The 18,319-nt window shown below is 41.9% G+C and overlaps 2 protein-coding genes across 4 annotated transcripts in view; both read right to left on the bottom strand.

Annotated features, from left to right (window-relative positions):
• Positions 1–123: 123 nt before the first annotated feature.
• Positions 124–4,436, bottom strand: LOC112560732. Its single transcript, XM_025232757.1, has 4 exons — positions 3,509–4,436; positions 3,136–3,259; positions 2,848–2,972; positions 124–2,363 (listed from the first exon to the last, which is right to left on the bottom strand). Exons 1-4 carry the CDS (start codon positions 3,591–3,593, stop codon positions 2,206–2,208), a joined length of 492 nt encoding a protein of 163 aa, XP_025088542.1. The 5' UTR covers positions 3,594–4,436; the 3' UTR covers positions 124–2,205.
• A 5,803-nt stretch (positions 4,437–10,239) lies between these two features.
• LOC112559018 (tumor protein p53-inducible protein 11-like) overlaps positions 10,240–18,319 on the bottom strand; it is a 68,083-nt gene continuing 60,003 nt past the window's right edge. For 2 of the 3 annotated variants that reach the window (XM_025229835.1, XM_025229836.1), the window contains exon 7: positions 10,240–14,873. In XM_025229835.1, the coding sequence (XP_025085620.1) occupies positions 14,710–14,873 (164 nt within the window). In that variant the 3' untranslated portion in view covers positions 10,240–14,709. The remainder of the gene's footprint in view (positions 14,874–18,319) is intronic. The other variant, XR_003098262.1, reaches the window with a different exon arrangement.

The following is an 18,319-nucleotide window of genomic DNA, read 5'->3' as shown; positions in this document are numbered from 1 at the left end:
GTTGACAAATGTCAGACACTACACTATATAAACGCTCACACAAATACAGAGACAATAAATGCCGCGAAACACACACACACACACACACACTCTCAAACACAAACACACATGTAGAGATCGACGTAAAGGGCAATAACATTTATTCGTTTAAACCAAAACGCAGCTGCTCCATTTATAAATGCGGAGTAAATACATGAACTTGTTTGGAATGGACATATATCGTCAACAACAAATAAGTTCTCTTCAGGTCAAGCCATTGTATAACAATTAAAATCAGTTTGATAAACATGTTGTTTAAATATCGCTAGACACAAACACTAATTCCGCAGTGCACAGCAGATATTTAATCTCAATATCTAATCTCAACTTCTCATTTACATTTTAACAACACACCTACAAATAATGGACCTTGTACTGTATACATAGACAAATGGATATATAGTATAGCATATAGACTTGTATGTAACTATATTTATTTTGTAACTCTTTGTCCCCATAGTCCTTTAATAAAGCATGCTATTAATCGCATGTAAGTTCATACTTCATTTTGATGAGCAGTTTAATTAAAGTTTAATCTTCAGATAATGATACGTTGCCACGTGATGTGTCAAGACATCACTGCACCCACTCATTCCGCATAATGGAAAACTGCCAGACAAAAATTCCACCCTGATTGTGCAAGTCTTGTTTAACCTGATCAATAATTATCAAAAAGAGACGACAGGGGAGACGAGAAAATTGAAGAGAAAAATTTAATGTTCCCCTTTCCACTGTTCTATTAAGGTAGCAAAGAAAATTGTGAGTTTACATGCCCTAATCTTCTGTGATGGCTGCAGGAAAAAAATCATTGATACAAGTTTGTGAAGTAAAGCGAGTTAAAATCGCAGACTGATCGAATACGAAGATCAGTCACCAAAAAACAGTATGACAACATGCTACTCTGCTTTTCTCCTTGTAATAACTATTTGTGATGTTTATTTCACCAGCGTGATATGTATCTCGAAAGTAAACAAAAAACGTCAGAATTAAGCAGCTTTTTTTCAACTTACAATATACAAACAACCGTTAGAAACAGTATGAATACTCGAAACATGGCTGTACGGCGTTCAAAAACGACTCCAGGTCATCCAAGTCACAATTTGCTGATAACAAAAACAAATCTGTTATGTCAACTTTCAACTTTTTCTTGCTGAAATTCTGGATTATAACCTGGAAATGCACGAAAGAATGTCAAGACAGTGTGATCATTATGAGAAATGGAACAAAAGAAGGCCACATACACGAGAAATCTCCCCTTGTGCGTCAACAACTGTTTTCCCTGTTGCTCTGAGAAAAACACGGGTGCCTTATAGTAATTGCGCAGTTCTAATGAGAACAACATATATTCCAGAAACATACTTGATTGACGAATGTAATTATTCATCCTGACATTCAGATTAAAAGCATTTCCATCAACAAAGCTACACCTGACCTGAATTTATTGTGCAAGTTAAGGGAAACTGCCAGCATAAGTTTTCAAACTCGTGACATAATTCCCATTGAGTACTTGTGGACCTTCTGGTGTTAGTTTTAAATCCCGGAGGTAAAATACCAGCACGAAAGATGTGAAACTTTCGACTAGCACCTAAAATACTCCTCAAAAGAACATCCAAGCGAGAAAATATTTTCACCCCTTAAAACAGCATATCTTACCTAAACAACTGTAACAAGTGTAAAATACTGTTCCATGCTTTTTACAAATCGCCATACAACATGCCAGGCAAAAGAAAAAACATCAAAGACCATGGTAAATAGATAAAAGTGTCACTACATTTATGCTAGTCGCACAAAATCGTTTCAAAAGTGAAATCGACCTTATTTTTGAAACTAATATAACGACCTTCCTAGGATGCTATCGAAAGCTTCAACGACTTGGTTTCCGTTACTACTACTCCTCCCTACACACCTTCATTTGACAATATCTTAGCGAACACCTCTCTCCATCACTCCTTGTTTCCCAGGGGTCAGGAGACACAGGAGGTCACTAGCTGCATACTAGAGGCTATTGGCTAGCAGTTTGCTAAAATGCTCATTACTGAAGACTCAGGCGTTAGCCATTCACAGCGTCCAGCCACGTGGTGTCCACTTGGTCCCAGGCTCTCTGAAAGCCATGTGCTGCCTAGGGTGAGATGAGAACCACCTGCCTCATTCAAGGTTGCAAGCTGATCACGAAGTCTTGGCTAGATGATGAAGGAAACTAAGGGTTAACTCCTTCGCCAGTGTAGATAAGACCGAACTGCTTGTAGAAACCATCAGCAGCATTGTCCAGCCTGTGATGACAGTCCTACTAACAGCTAGCCGCCCGGCGCAGCTGGCCTCTGAAACTGAACGAACAGGACACTGTGACAATGTTGTGTTTATTACACAAAGTAGTCAGCATCTGTGATTTCTACACACACCTGTATACATTATATGCAATCATTGCATACATGGCCAATGTTGTGATCATTATCAACATGAAGAATGTCATCATTACAAGCCTTTGGCGCAGTATGTGCTGAATTAAAATATTTGTCAACATATGCGGGTCTGTAACCATTCAGATATTTGTCAGCATCTGTAGGCATTTGAGTACCTCCATAACATATTTTGTCCTTTCATTCTTTATTAACTGTAACGACAATTTAGTGGCTGTCTTCTTAAAGGAGCAAGCCTTTGGGCGACTTGTAGGCGTCGGATGCTTGCAGTAAAATGTCTGACAACATGTGAAGGCCTTTGTTGTTTAAATGAGATATTTAACATCAGGTGAAGGTGTCCACTACTTACAGCATCTGACATGAGATATCTGACATGTGAGAGCTTCCTTACCGCAGTAAGAACTAATGTTGGCTCGTCGATGCTCGATGCCGGTTTTGATGATCACCGGGACGTTCTCGCTGTTGTTACAGTCGTCCTCTGCCTTATCCAGGCATTCTATTGCTGACGCCACCAGTCTGGGAACAACAATTGAATGGATCACATGTCCTCAACTAAGGATTTTTTCACACTTCTTCTCTGTATGCGTGTATGTGCACATGTGTGTGGGAGGGCGTATGTATATATGTGTGTGTGTGCGTGAGTGCGTCTGCAAGTATTCACAAAGCTCTGCCTACTCACCTGCACACCTTTTCCTTGTCCTGAGCATACACCGCCTCCTGCATCTCCAGCCTCTTTTCGGGCAAGAAACACGTGTCGTATGCATTACAGGTCACCGATGACGTCAGAGGGAGACATGAAAAAACTGCAATAAATTCACTCAACAATACAGGAGAGTGGCTGGACCTGTCTAAACTTACTATCTGCTTCCATGGAGATCTGCAGCTCTCAAAACACTAACTCAAAACATGGTGATGCCCTAAATTCAGGATGCTCCTACTAATGCACATGTGATTGATTTACGATGTCTTGCATCGCTGGCTCACAAGGCCAGGTGATAATGCGACTCAGATCACACAAAAAGCTATCAAGCCAACACAATCAAGTCACTCACCTAGCAACAGGACATGCGCAGTAGATGGATGCCCCGTGGTTGCCCTCGTTCTTTCCATTGTAAACATCGCCGGCGTCATCATCATTCAGTCCTAACCTACAAACCTTTAGGCTGCAGCCTTCACTCATACCCCGCCTTCGCCCCCAGCTGCTAGCTTAGTCTCTATTTTAACCCTTTACAGCCTCACGTTGTTTCCAATGATTGATGACTGATGAGTCTCTGCGGTCCAAAGTGCTAGTAGAAGAAAACAAACTGCAGGTTTGGCTTGATAGAACGCTCGGCCCTCAAACACATCAAGCTGCACGCAGGGTTGGTCCACCCAAATCCAACATCGAAGAGATGGGAGGAGAGGATGTTTACAGTCCAGACAAAGCAGTGTGTCATCAACAGAGAGAAGTAGCGTTGTGGTAAATGTTGTCTCGGAAAGAATCCTCTGAGATGAGGCGGGAGGTCACTAGGTCACGGCTTCAATGCATATTTTAAACGCGTCGGAAGCAAGAAAAGAATGGCACGAGTCATATCCCGAGCACGAACCCTGTCCAGAAAAAATATGTTTACCTCCCCTTACCACCTATCCAACTTCCTCTCAGCAGCCCCCACCCACCAACGCACACCCCCTTGCACGTGTGCTCACCCACCCTACTTCCCATTAGCCTCCACACCCTACCTTCGCTCTTCCCTGTCCTTTCTCCTCAAGCCAGCAGCAACAGCGCGGCTACCGTAGTCGCTGATGCTGTCCGTGGTGTACTTCTCGCCGCCATCCTGTTTCGTCGTGGAGCCGCGCAGAATCGATCGATGACCATCGCGTTCTCAAACAAGGACGACGACTCAGCCAAATTAATGCGTACACTGGTCTATCTCCTTTTTTCCTTCTTTTAGTCAGCGTGCTCTCCAATGTGTACTTGGCGTCAAGTAAGTGTGTTTGTCAGTGTGTGTGTGTGTGTGCATGCGGGCAAGTGTATTTGGTTTGTGCGCGTGCAGTGTAGGGCTAACAAAAATTCTGTTCACTATGAATGCCAACGGTCTAGCTATTTTTACAGAAATTACATTTCCGCCAAATTCAATTATGTGGTGAGACAAGGATTCCCGATAAATTACTCAATAATGTAATCAGTATTTAGCTGCGCCATCTTCCTGCAAGAGCACTTTTCAAAATATGTTTTCTTCATAACTGAAAAAAAGTTCTCAAAATGTATCTGTTTTCCTAGGCTCATCTCTGTGAAAGTTGTTGATTTTTCTGGTTCATGTATTTACACTTCAAGCACAAGTACCCTGAAGTAGCTATTTCTACCCTACAAAGTGTGTTTATAATGAAGGTTATAGCTACAAAAATAACTACATTCCCTTATCTAAACTGTTTCCAAAAAGCGAAAAAAGTATTGTCACATACAGTATTTCATTTCTTTCCAGGAGTACGTTTTGTATAAGACTACATATCTAATATTAAATCAGGTTGGTATGATTGGCGGTGATCTCACCCAACTGTTTATTTAGCGTTTCCATTCACGCAGAAGGACAAGATAGATCGAACAAAAAGGGATGGCAAGCAGCAACTGATGAAGAGTTCGATGAAGCAGAAGTAGATATAGTTTTTTTTAATGATTCCTAAATTGATACAAATTCATTCCAGGTACACTAGCACCAGGAGTGCAACTGAGTTTGTTGTTGTTGTTGTCAACCTCTCAGAACTAAAGTAGATGAAGCGACAATCGATAGAAGCATTTCATCAAGCAAGACTCTCGGAGCTGTGCCAACTTGTTCCTATTCAGACCACGAAAGGAATGTTTGCAGTTTGCTTTATGTGTAATAAACCTTTCATAGATAAGAACAAATGTGTATGTTTTGATCATCGGAGTCACAGAACTCTGTCCAGAAAGTGGAATTGGCGCACAGCTTTCAGCTGGAATAGCATTTATATAATACTGGATCGTTCTAAATTGCCTGCCATAATTTCTCTGGATTTGAGAAAGCTTTGAATAGAAACATTGCCAGCAGAAAAGAAGAATAATAAAATTGAGTTTAAGCTGAGCTGTATTTTACTTACTTGCCGTGATGAAACTCCCGTTGAATTAAGCACCAGCCTTTTCTACTTAACCCATACATTCATAAGATAACAATAAATTAAAAATAAACTTTAATATATTTAATACATAAACTTTAATATATTTCGTCAGCAATAAAGGATGTCAATATGAATATCTCGACTTGTTAATTAAATGTAACTATCTAACTGCGTTCGAGAGTGTGTTCGAGAGAGCGTTCGAGAGTGTGTGTGTTTTATCTATGTTTGCGCGCGTGTACGGGCGAAATGCATACATTTTTGTCCGCGTGCTTTTCGAAAGATTTAGAACAGGATCCTAAAGTATCCTGAGGATAAGAAAGGACTGGACGGTGCAGGACATTACAGAAGACCAAGGCCAGAAGACCAAGGACAACAGGCGTGAGAGCTGCTGTCAGCAAGAGGAAGGAGAGAAGTGGACGATGGACACACTGAAGCACTAAGCCATGTAAACGTATCGGAAGTGTGTTTCTGATGCTCTCTATCGATTATCGTCTACGAGAGAGGTCCTCTGCCAGTCGACAACAACGCCCTCTGTTTACCGCGCTGCTGTCAAGGAAGACAACTCGAGAGGTCTAGCGTTCCACAGTTTACACACATGTATCAGGCCCTACCGCGGTCAATATATCATTACAAAATCAGCCGAAAGCAGATATTTTTTCCGCTTTTGACAGCACGAAAACCGGCTTCAGATGATTCGGAAAATAACAGACCTACTTTAGAATACATTGGTTCTTTGATTTAAAGTGCTCACTAAGTACATATTTTTATTGAAAAAAAAATTATTTTTTTTTTGCTTTACTTTATTTGATTACTGTGCAATTACTGTACCAAGCTATGTTGTTGTTGTTGATGATGATGTGACAGATGGCTTTGTGACAGATTACTGAAGTATCGTAGGCATCATCCACTCCTCTATTTGTTTAGTACGCAAACTACTAAGGATCTAGTTGATTAGCAATGACATGGACTAGCTAGTGGCACACAATCCCCTCTAGGCACTTAGCAAGAATAGGGGTCAAAGCCACTGATCTGAAGTCATTTAGGTCTTTGGCGTGGGATTTGTTTGGTTCTGGAATAATTACTGGTCTTGCAGCGCTGACAGTTCAAGAATAGATGAAACATCACGTGACCATTGAGCTCAGCTGCTGGGCACAAGATATGATCATCCGTCTTTTTAGACAGCCTGGTCCGGGGGCATTGAATGGATTAATCTTGGAATGGCGAGATGCTACATCCTTCTCGACCACTAAATCATTACTTGGTGACAGGGAAGAACAATGCAATTCTCATTTCAGAGTCATGTCATGTACATCAAACCTGACATAAAACTTGTTGAAGTCATCATCAATGCCCATAACAACACATCCTATCTCATGGCTTCTTGTCACGTGACCAATCATTTTGTTTCCTGCCATCCATCCAGCAAGTGTGCTCTCTCCCTTTAGCTTCATCTCAACTTTGTTTTTCATCAGAGCTCTGAATGGTGTGGACCAGTGGTCTGAGAAAGCAGATGCCACTTCACGAACCGGAAGAAGTTTCGTCGGCTGTCACGTTGTGGAGATTGCACGAGCAAGGTGAAGGTCGTGATGGCACAAAGGATGGAGACTTTCTCGATCACAAAGTGTTGACAGAAGGACGCCATGTTTACACGCACCGGTTCACAGTTTACATCAATTATATTTATTGCAAGCGATGTTGATACAACGACTGCGTAACATCTGATCCTCAGACACAAACATGTCAGACTTGATTAGAATAAAGCAGGCGTCCATCTTGAATGACGTCAACGAACAGTGGGAATGACGTCAACAAAGATAACCAGTAATGGCAATGACGTAAGCAACGGTAGATAACAGCTATTTCACATCCTCGGCGTCTTTGTGACGTAATCATCGTAACCTTGTATTGTCAGCTGAAGTTCTTGAAGCGAGCCTTTCTCTTTTTGTTCGTTAAAATATCCGCCCTCGCCCACTGCTGCTGCCTAGTCGGGTCAAGGGAATAATTTGAACTCGGCTGAACTAATCACGGGGCTTGAGGATGCCCAACCGGGTTCTTACTGCCACCAGGCGGCGCTGTTTCCGCTGCGCATGCAGTGCATAGCCCTGTTTCTTCCCCTTGCGCTGCCTGCCTCCCAGCATGCCTCGCGGTCTTTGCCATTTCCAAGTGTAGCCCAGTTTTGTGATGTGGACAATTGCGTCAGTGAAGTTTTTTTTTAACTGATAATTCCGAAATCGCACCAACGATCCCACTTACCTTCGGAAATTAAATTAGTAGATATTATAATTTGGGGGTTAAAATTACTACAGACACAATAATTTCATACGCCGAAATAAGGGACTAAAGGAAACAGAAGAGAAAAAAAAGTAAAGAAGACGAGTCAATAAGAAGCTGTCTGGCTGGTTATTACAATAACATCTAGGACTACATAGCAGCCTCTCCCCCGCCCCCAAATGCTGACCAGAGGCTGTATTCATGACGCGATGGTAAGTCGTTAATTGTGGGAGAGATGGAAAAAAATTAAGAACAATTTTCTTGTCCCCGTCAATACATGTCAAGACCCCATGAATAGTGTAACCCAGTGACTGTAAACTAACTCAGCAGTAAAGATACTCTGAGAGAAAGTAGCATTTTTAGGGTCTGGACACCACCTTCTAAGATGGCTGCCCTTGATTCACCCGAGACGACTTACCTTCGCTTCATGAAGTTCGCCACAGAGCCTGTACGTTTTCGTTCCCTGTCCTCCTCCCCGCTGGCTTATTTTCAATCCAGACCAGACTGCCTTCTCCATCTTTTGACTCGGTCTTTGTGGCCGTGCTACTTGTAGATCGTGGCCCATGATGCAATCGCACGCAAATTTCAGAGCCTGGATAAATAAAATCGTGGCCTGCTTCTTCTTTGCTTCCGGGCTTGCTGATTAACTTGTCAACACCTCCAGCCCACCACCCACGAATTTCCGGACCAGGAGAGATCCATGCGGTTTGTTCATCTGATAAATTGTTAATGCAGCTTTCTTTGCTTTGCTCACCCATGAGTCGGCAGACATATGTCAGTAATGTGCCGCTGGACATAAATATGTATTACAACCACAAAATCTTTCCTTCATATTTAAGAGTGAGAAATAGATGTTAGTTTTACAGGTAGACACACTGTGGTACCAAGGTTTATCTGCCTTCTGTTTATCTTGGTAATGAATTTCGAAATGACAGTAACATATTCGATGACATTTAGGGGAATAAAATTCACTGAGCTTTATCCAGTCATTAGACAAACAAATTAACTAAATGATGTCCGTGTGACTGCGATTGTTCAAGAGTATGAATATGGATATCAGCTTGCATCAATAAAATGTCACAAAACATCACGAAGTGCAAGAATATCCAGACTTTTAATGTACACAGTTTTGACTGTTCACAGTGACAACACTGGACTTCACTGGGAATGGTCAGGCAGCAAAATACATAAACAGGATCAACTCATTTCGACATCCAATGTACAAAGATGATTTGTTTTTCAAAAGGCATGAAATAAACAACATCCGCAATCTACCCTATTATTAGTAAGTAAAATGTCAGGTGCATGATTACAAATTAAAGTTGAATAGTGCAAATAGAACTTTGGTAGACAGTCATCCATGAAAAGACATGCAGAAAGTATTTTATTTTAAAGTTTATGTTCACCAAAACAATATTTAATAAAAACAAACACAATGTCAAGACAAATTGAATCATTATGGAGATGTAGAAGCCGTATGAACTTGGAGGAAATATTATGCTCGAAAACTGAGTTTAAAATATCTGTAGAGTTTATATTCAGTTGAACAAGGCAAGCTTTAGTTCATTCAAGCAGTTCTCGTCGGAAATGAGTTAGATAAGGAACGCTCATTAAGCTCACTCATGCCAACACTGAATGAGCAGTATTTATCTGAAGGCTGTTAGAACGAAACCCGTTTCTTGGACCTTTGGTATCTGTGTCTGGGAAGTCCTTTAGTGTGTGTGTGTGTGTGTTTTGTTGGTTGTTTATTTTATTTTTTTTTTTTATTTTGAACATTGGTCCTATTAAATGGCATGGTCGAACGACAAATTAACCATCGTCGTATAAAGAGGAAGCTTTAGTAGTGAAGGTGAAACTCTTTACAAAAATGTCTGACATGAGGAGATGACCATCAGTAGATGAAAAATCTACGCTCATTACCCAGAAAAATGTTACCATCTAATCAAGCGGCTGAGAGTGCCCGGATTGGCCTGCGGTAGTTGGCGGGGCTTCCGCTTCCCTTTACCGGCATTTCCGGGCTAGCCTCGACCTTTAATGACTCCGTCTCTGAGACTGCGCAATGGTCAGGACACAGCACCGCCTGCGTGATCCCATGGTTGGAGGGGAGGAAATCTTCTGGAGATCAGACGACCGAGAAGGTCAGGGAGGTCATGAATGTCCACCGCCCTCCTACTCTCCTGTGATGACGTATGCACAAAGGACGTTTGAACAGACAGAAGGAAGAAAACGACTGGGTTTGTGAGACAAGTTGCCATGAAGATGTAGCTTTTTTTTAAATTAGGAGAATGGGTGGGCTCTTTTTTACTGTCTTAAATCAACTTTTTCGATCCAAATTTCCATCTCGATGCACGAGACCTTAACTCTATAGTTCATGATTTTTTTCTTCGCTTTTCTAAGGTTTTGCTATCCTCTGCGGGAAATTTGATTTAGTTCACAAAAATTTCCTTCTCGGCTTTTTGCAGGAGTTTGTGACAAGCCTGTCGGTCAAGTCTGTCAAAAGTTTGCTTTTGTTTCTATCGTGCCCTTAACAACAGCCATTTTCTATCGCCAAGAACACAGAGAGAAGCTGGTGATGGCACAAACAACATGCTGAAGAGCCTCCCAGGTCCCGGGGGTATTCTGGTGCTGCTAACGCATGAGAAGGTTTAGCATTAGTCGGGATTTCTTTGTTTACTCTTGGCTGGCTATCTTTAGTGTGGCATAGCGAGACCCAGATAGTATAGAAACTACGCCTCACGTGACCTTTCTAGGGGAGGTGATGATGCTACGCTTCACGGCTGGTATTATCTGTTAGAGTCCTCGGAGACTGTCTTCTCAGGAAAAGTTGTTTTCACTTCGCTTCAGACTCCTAATGGGTAAATACAACTATGTGTCGTAAATTAATGGCCGTCAAATATTTATGAGGCAAAGCGAGTGTTAAGTCCTGAAATGAATACTGACACGAGCTCATTGTTATCCGCGTTTAGCGGCGTAAAGGTTAAACGTATAATGTACACGCACTTATGTCTCGTGCCTGTCTAACGATCAGTGTCTGTCAGTATCTAAAGACGAACTACATCACTGTTTTATGCACTCAGCAGCCTGCAGATCAGTGCAGTTCTCGTGAAATCTCGAGTTTTACCGTTTTGAACGCGAGCAACTTTGATCCACCCCGCCTTCAGCAGAGCCTGACATGTACCCGGTGGTATAAAAACCTGCTTTATGAGCGTTCCAGAGCACCGCCTGGGGTGTCTAGTATTGAATTACTCTGTTTGCCCTAGGAAGTACATTAAAACGAAGCTAAATGCTCAGGTAAGTGGTTTGTAAAGCGGCTAAATGGCCCAGGTGAAATAATGCCGCCTTTCCCTCCATTTCAAATGAAATCACGAGACTGAACTGCGTTTCAAAATCCAGGGCATCGATGGCAAAACCCACTTTGCGATGACTTCATGATGAGAGCGATCAACTACATATCTCAGGACTGTCGTTAGCAATTTCTTTTTCTCTTCCCTTGTGTTTGATTCTTCATTTTATATATATATATCATTTTTTTTATTTGTCCACAGCCTCTAGAATCCAGGCACAACATTTTACTTCTGTACGAGAAAGGTGGATAATTTGCAATGTGTCTAATCAAATGATGTTGCTATTTTTATTCATAAGTGATGGCATATTTTTTAAAGGCTCAAATGATCTAAAATTTCAGTTCCATTTTCACTTTTTCAAAGGGTTTTGTGTATTCAAGGAAAAATCAATTTTCAAGGTGCTTTCAGAAAGCGGAATTACAGCGCTTCCAGACTATCCCCGCACAAAGTACTATGTCAAGGAAATAAAAAAAATATTTAGAGCAACTAATGGAAAATGAATTGTGTAAAAAAAAGTTAATACATTCTGGTAAATCAAAAACATCAATGCAACACATGATACTTTGTGACATATCAGCAACATGAGTGTGTCACAGTTTGATCCACTGTCAAAGGCCATGTCCAGGAAGAAGTAACATCTGCTGACATAACTGGCTACCAATCAAAAGGCTGTTTTATACAATAATAGTTAAGTTGAAAGATTATCGTCAGCAGCATCTAATCAATCCATCTCAAGCAAATAGAGAATGCTATTTATTAATTATTTTTTCTCGTAGCACAGAAGTAACTGTATAAAAATTAAAACCCACCTCCCCTAGGAACCTAAATGTCAACGCAAACTTGGTGAACGATTTGATGTGCGAGTCTTGTTTATGTTTAAAGGATATAAATCTTAACATGATGGCCTGATGGTGAGAAAGGCTGAGCTGCAGTCCTACGACTTCTTCATGTCTCTTCTTCCCGGGAAACAAAGATTTATAGGGAAAGGAGATGGCGTGGAGGAAGGTCAATAAAGGTACGCAGAGTTTATGGCAATCACGTGATCTTTTCAAAGAAAAGTAATCTTGGGTGCCTCAAAGAATCCTGACATCAGCAGGTCGTTTATTTTTACTGACGGTCAGCGTGTAAGAAAGTGGCCTGGAATCATCAAAGACACCTGGTCAGCAAACCAGACCCTCTTGGGACAAATCAAATTAGCTGGAGGACATGCATCTCACCACTCGGTATTGTCCAGAAGCACTTTCACAACTTTCCAGAAACGTCTTCACGATGATTGTTTTCCTATCCCAAAGGTCTGACGGCTGGCGTATAGTCCTCGTAATCGTTCACAGCTTGCACCAAGCTTTGCGTTGCAGAGACGCGCACCTTCGATGGTCAGACATGCTTGTTGTATAGCTACATGCTTACTCTATAGCTATAGCTATACCACTTTACAGCGGTGTTAAAAGCTAAGATGAGGAAAGAGAGAAGCTGGTTCTTGTCATCATTTTACTTTGCTTGCTACTTGCTATTATTCGGCTTGTTACTTGCTATTAATGCCAACGAGTCTTAACACCTAATATTTTATTTCGGGGTTTGTTTATTTGCCTGAATGTGTATGTGCGTGCGTGCATGCGTATGAGGAAGTAGAGAGATCGATGTAAATAAGGTTGAGGCTCCTAAACGAACGTAGATATGTGTACACAAAGTTATCAAAACGGTTTACTGGTGTTCTACCCACATACATTTAGCAAAAAGAATTATTCTGATACCTTTCCAGCTTACTGATTAAAAGCGTGAGGAATTAACAGTTGACAAGAAAAAGCAGAGAACAAATAATCGCAAAACAGGTCAGGCTACAAGTGAATGTAACTGAACCAGACAGAAAACCATTTCCCGCTGGTTCCATTGGAAAGTTTCTCATCATATCAGATACTGGTCTGAAATTGTGGGCTTGGTGATTGTTTCGATCAGAACGCTGCGCTGTCTAGTCACAAAAACATGACAATCGTGCCCAGTGATTGCTTCGATCACCAAATGCAATCGATGACCTCCTTCCAGAGACCATTAACCCACCGACGTTTGCGGGAAACGAACCATTCAAGCTGAAAGAGAGATTCTGTTTGTGAGGGTGAACACAATGAGGAGATAACACGCACGTTCACCTGACACTGATGTGATGAGTAACTATTTACGTATTGCTTTACCCCGTAAACATCATCAGTCACATTAGGTAAACTGACTAGTTGTTTATACGTTCGCCAGATTACGTCACACCTGTTGGTGATAGTTTAAACATTTAAACAAAGTTTCACAGAGCTGCACATATAATTGTTTGGCTTCAGTTATTAATAATTCAACACTGAAAGGGCAAGAAATAGATGGAACCCCATCACTGCGGGTACCCTTAAGGCTGCAAGGGATGGGTTACGAGCTTCCATTCTAAGCCAGACTGATGGTGATTTATGATTTATGCCTTTTACACAACTACTACCTCCTGCCACACCATGATGTCTTCACACCATGCTGGACCTGCATGTTTTGGTGTAGTAGGTACAGTTGTCTGTTGAAGGAATATTCTGTATTGCAGAAATTCTAACTTAAATCTTAGCACAAAACATTATGTCTTGAGGTCTAGTGCTAAACTGGTTCGTCGTCTAGTAAAAACCATTCTGATCGACTTCAAAAGATGGTTTAGTACGAGAGTAAAACAATTTGCAAATATTTTCTATTGCATGCTGGCATGTTTTCCTGTCATATATGCCTTATTTAGCGCTAAATATTACAGAACTACTGTTTAATAATAATAATAATAATAATAATAATAATAATAATAATAATAATAATAATAATAATGGCAGAATGTTAGAACAATAATGGACACAACGCATCTGTAGGAAAGTCAGACGAAAGAAAAGTTTGTTCTTCCATCCTGATGCTTGCGATGTCGGGTACACGAAGAAACTTTTACGAACATGCGGATCACTGTTGATGTACACGTGTACGTTGAAATGTCAGGGCACTGTCACGACACGGGTAAAGCACAAAATATAGTACAAACAACACAGGGTGTATTCAGCCGAAGAACGCCCGATCCAGCGAACAAAGGGGTCAGTGTACAAAGGCCATGTCACGTGCGATGTCACGGGACGCTTGACAAGGATGAGAAGTGGAAGGGGAAGGACAGTCTGACATCAGCAACGGCATCTGGTTGCATCGTTTGATATCCTTTGCCAGGACAGGGCAGCAGAAATCACAAGACAGCAGAAATGTCCAGGAAGGATGGAGGGGTTCCACGCATGCGCAACGTCCCCCAAACTCCCAAACCTTTCCAATTTCCTACCCCAATATCACATAACAACCATCACGATGGTATCTTGAAACGTGAATACAAGCTGAAACATTAGTCTGCAATTCTCAGGGTTTATTTTTTAAGGAGGGTAAAGGGGCAGAGTGGTGAAACGACTGGTTGCCGGGCTCAGGAAAAGGTAATTCAACACATTCGAAAAAACAAAATCTGTCCCTGTGTCGGCTGGCTCAGCCATTCAGTCGCTCGATGCTTCTTTGTTGGCCTTCTTGAGGGAAACACACTTACAGCCCACTGCGTGGTAGTACAGGCCACTGACGAGTGCCGACGTCACGCGAAACGCCTGCGCCACGGTCACGTGCTGCCCCACGCCATCCCACGTGACTATCGACACGAACGTCACTGCAACATAGCGAGAAACATGTCGATAATCAGTCGGTAAAACAGTTAAGTTTCACTGAATGCTTTGCCATTCTCGTGAAAAGTGTATTTGAGAGACTCATAAAACGGAGGAAACTGTTTAAAAGTCCGGCTTGTAAGAGTGTATCATAGGAGGAGGAGGGGATGGTCGATTCGACCGTCAGTCGATTCAATCAGTCCATATTCGACTTGGCCACTTCTTATAGTCCATTCAATTAAATCATTATCTAAGCTTTAATTAAGTCACGAAATAAGTGAAGTTTGGATATCATGTGACTATCTGTGTAAAAAAACATGTCGTTTCCTTTACATACAACGAGCAGAGAGTGAATCATTGCACTGAACATTAACTTCTGTACTCGGTGGTCAAATCCACCGAGGCCAGTGGTGGGCTGGACTGTGGGCTGGGGTACATCGACTCTGGCTGTGGTCGAATCGACTTAGGGCTGTAGACGAATCGACTTGGTAAATGATCGAATCGACGGGTATCCTTAAGAGAGGAGAGCTACTTTTAAGTGGCTCACCCTGCATTGGAGAACATTTGCAAGACGAAACATACAGACAGATTCAAATTCAATCATCATCATCATTGTCGTCGTTGTCATCGTCATCAACTTGCCATCAGTTTGAAGCTTCAAAGAGCATAAATACCAGTAATCTATGATGGAGTTGTTTTTTTTTGTTGGTTTTTTTTTTTTTATCAGTTGTTGTAATGATTTTTTTCTGAAGCAGCTAAATAATTTTTTAGTACTGGCAGTCTGAAATGCCTGTCCCACCCCCACCTTGTACCAGAACACACCCAGTGGATGACACAAATCAACAACCTCGTCTCAGTCACAAGTTTGCTACCTGCCCGCAAAATATCAAAGAGAGTCGTGACTGTTTTATGTGAAAAGAAACCATCTTAACTAATATGTCACGAGCGCTGTTTCTATTCTCTTTTGTTCAGAGAGCTGCGTTCTGTAGATCGCGAACAAATGCCACGGTCGTTAACATTTGTTATTAGCTTTCTCACCCAGCAGGTTGTGTTTGCCGCCATCTTCGTTCTCTCTGAGTGCGGCTCTGCACGACTTCCGTTGCCCCCGGGCAGACGACATGACGTCATCTAGCAGTCAATACACCCACACACGTGCTTCCACCCTGTCTATAATGTAAAACTTATCAGTTCGACATCGAAGAGGGCTGCTACCACAAGCGGGAATAATGTTGCAGACAAATTCTTTTCAGTAGCCTTTCTTTTTGCTTGACTGGCCAAGGAGAAGACAAGACAATGGCAGAGAAAAGTGTTGCTGTCCTCCACACCGGGGGTTTCCACGTCTTTGTTCAAGGCCTCGTACTTTTTTTAAGTTTACTGATTGATTTCCACTACATGTTTCAAGACTTTTAGTATATCTTGTCTTGTCCACACAACAAATCGCCTGCATAGATCGACTAGCAGACGAGCAGTTCCGGTAGCATCGTTTCCCACCATGAACCTAGTTCGAGACGAATGTCCCAGACAGAATTCGAAGCTTAGTTCTTCCTAATCACAAAAAAATTAGGATCAATGATGATCGGTGATCGATGTTGGGACTGGATTGGATCACTCCGTTAAGGCACAGCCAAGTGCAGACAAGTCTCGGAGACCAATGCGCCATGCAACGATGTCCTTTTCAATGTTTGCTGTTCAAATTTACTCAAAGATAATGACTGCAGAAGAAGCTGCTTGTCTATCAGCCAAACCTGATGTTCGCAGGCTTCAATCTGACATGATGTCATGACTGATCGCATGTTTGAGGCAAAGTCTGACCAGCAACATTGACCACCAATTTCCGCAAACACGTTATTTTTCGCATTTTTTTCCTTGTTAAAACAAGTTGTCTCCCATTGGGCAATATTTCTCATCATTGTGATGCGCAACACACCATGTTCAAGTCCACGTGATGCTAGGCTGATCCATGCACACAAGGAGCGGTCTCTTGGGTTGAGGTCACGTGTTTACGTGCTGCAGACACCGATACGTTAAACTCACTCTACCACAGCGGTCACGGCACGTGCGGATCACGATCACAGAGCGCATGCGCCGCAGCTGGATTTGTTGGAACATCAAAAGCTCCACGTAGTTGACCTGTGAGTCTCAGTAAGTGCAGGCACCTGGGGTGAATTTGCTCAGGATACCGACAGTCGGTTCTCAGATGAAATTCGATGAGCATTTTTTTCCCAGACGGTGATGTTAGATGATGTGGAAACATGTTAGAGATAAGTGATGACAGCGTGGAGCGAGCATAGGGCGTGGAACGTCACGGGGCTCTTTGATTGCTTGCAACCTTTAACTACACCAGACTAACGGTTTTGAACGTTTGAATTTCTAGTCTTTTCTAGCTAGGGCTCAGACGCCGATCTTTTTTGGTAAGATCGCTTTTAACATGGCGCCAGCCATCTTTTATAAAGGATCACGCTGACTTTCCGAGTCAAAAATTATATCTGTATAATCTGGCACTTGGGTACAGAATTCCCAGGGAATTTTTTGGGTGGTCTGGGAATTTTTCTGCACAAGGTGTTGATAACAAACGCAGCACTGATTATACTGACAAGAACTTAATGGCAAGACAGGACAGGTCAAAAAACACTGCCTACATATTAAAGTTCTTAAGTTATTTTCGCTCTAAACTCTGGTTACATTTGCGATGGTCGGCAAAATGTTTGCGACCCAAACTTTTATGTAGAAACGGTTCAAAATGTCGGTATCCATAACTTGTGTTTTGACTTGCGTTGCCCTTTAACCTCCACGTGCTTCTTGCAACCTCTGGCTTGTGGAATCCCCTACAGCGCAGTGTGTGCTTTAAGCTTTTCTGGTCGAAGTTCGCCGACACTTGTATTCTGTGGCTACCAGCGATCGTTATTTAATCATCTCTCACCATTTCTTCTTTCTTTCATTCGTCTTTCCTTCTTTTTTTTTTTTTTTTTTCCTTTCGTTCGCTCAAGGTTGAGGGCAGTAGAAGGGAGTCAACGAAATATTCTGGCATTTCATGGAACACACGGCGGTCTGATCAATCCAATCTAGAATCCACAAACTCTCCAGCACATACAGCATCCCAGCAGGGTGTTTAGGTTCAATCAGACCTCGTGACCATGAATTTCCTGTAGCAGACACAAAACCTCGATACCTCAGTTCTGTTAAGTAACACGTGTCTTCTCTATCCTCACAAGTTTTACCTTCCAGTTCACAAGGATGAGGCGATGAACAATGAACATGTTGACTCGTCACACGATTCATAAACATGTCTCTCTGTTAAAAAAAAACTCTAGAAAGTAAGTCCAAATTTGTTTTATGAAAACCAGCAGCTCACATTTACACGCCTGAGGCCGATGCTCTCACTGGCAAAAGAATCTCATTAATTTTAAGAAAGGCTCCTGTCCAGGTTCTTGCTTAAATGTATTTTACTAAC

Source organism: Pomacea canaliculata, linkage group LG3 (genome assembly GCF_003073045.1).
Source record: "Pomacea canaliculata isolate SZHN2017 linkage group LG3, ASM307304v1, whole genome shotgun sequence".
Lineage (NCBI taxonomy): Eukaryota > Metazoa > Mollusca > Gastropoda > Architaenioglossa > Ampullariidae > Pomacea > Pomacea canaliculata.
Note: the sequence above shows the minus strand (reverse complement) of the source record. Positions and strands in the feature narration are given on the sequence as shown.

Bases quoted from the DNA above. Each gene is read 5' to 3' on its own strand.
- LOC112560732 (XM_025232757.1), bottom strand. From the start codon at position 3,593: ATGATGATGACGCCGGCGATGTTTACAATGGAAAGAACGAGGGCAACC. The intron at 2,973-3,135 runs GTGAGTAGGCAG...TGTTGTTCCCAG, and splicing joins GACAAGGAAAAGGTGTGCAG to ACTGGTGGCGTCAGCAATAG. The intron at 2,364-2,847 runs GTAAGGAAGCTC...CTGTTCGTTCAG, and splicing joins CAACATTAGTTCTTACTGCG to TTTCAGAGGCCAGCTGCGCC.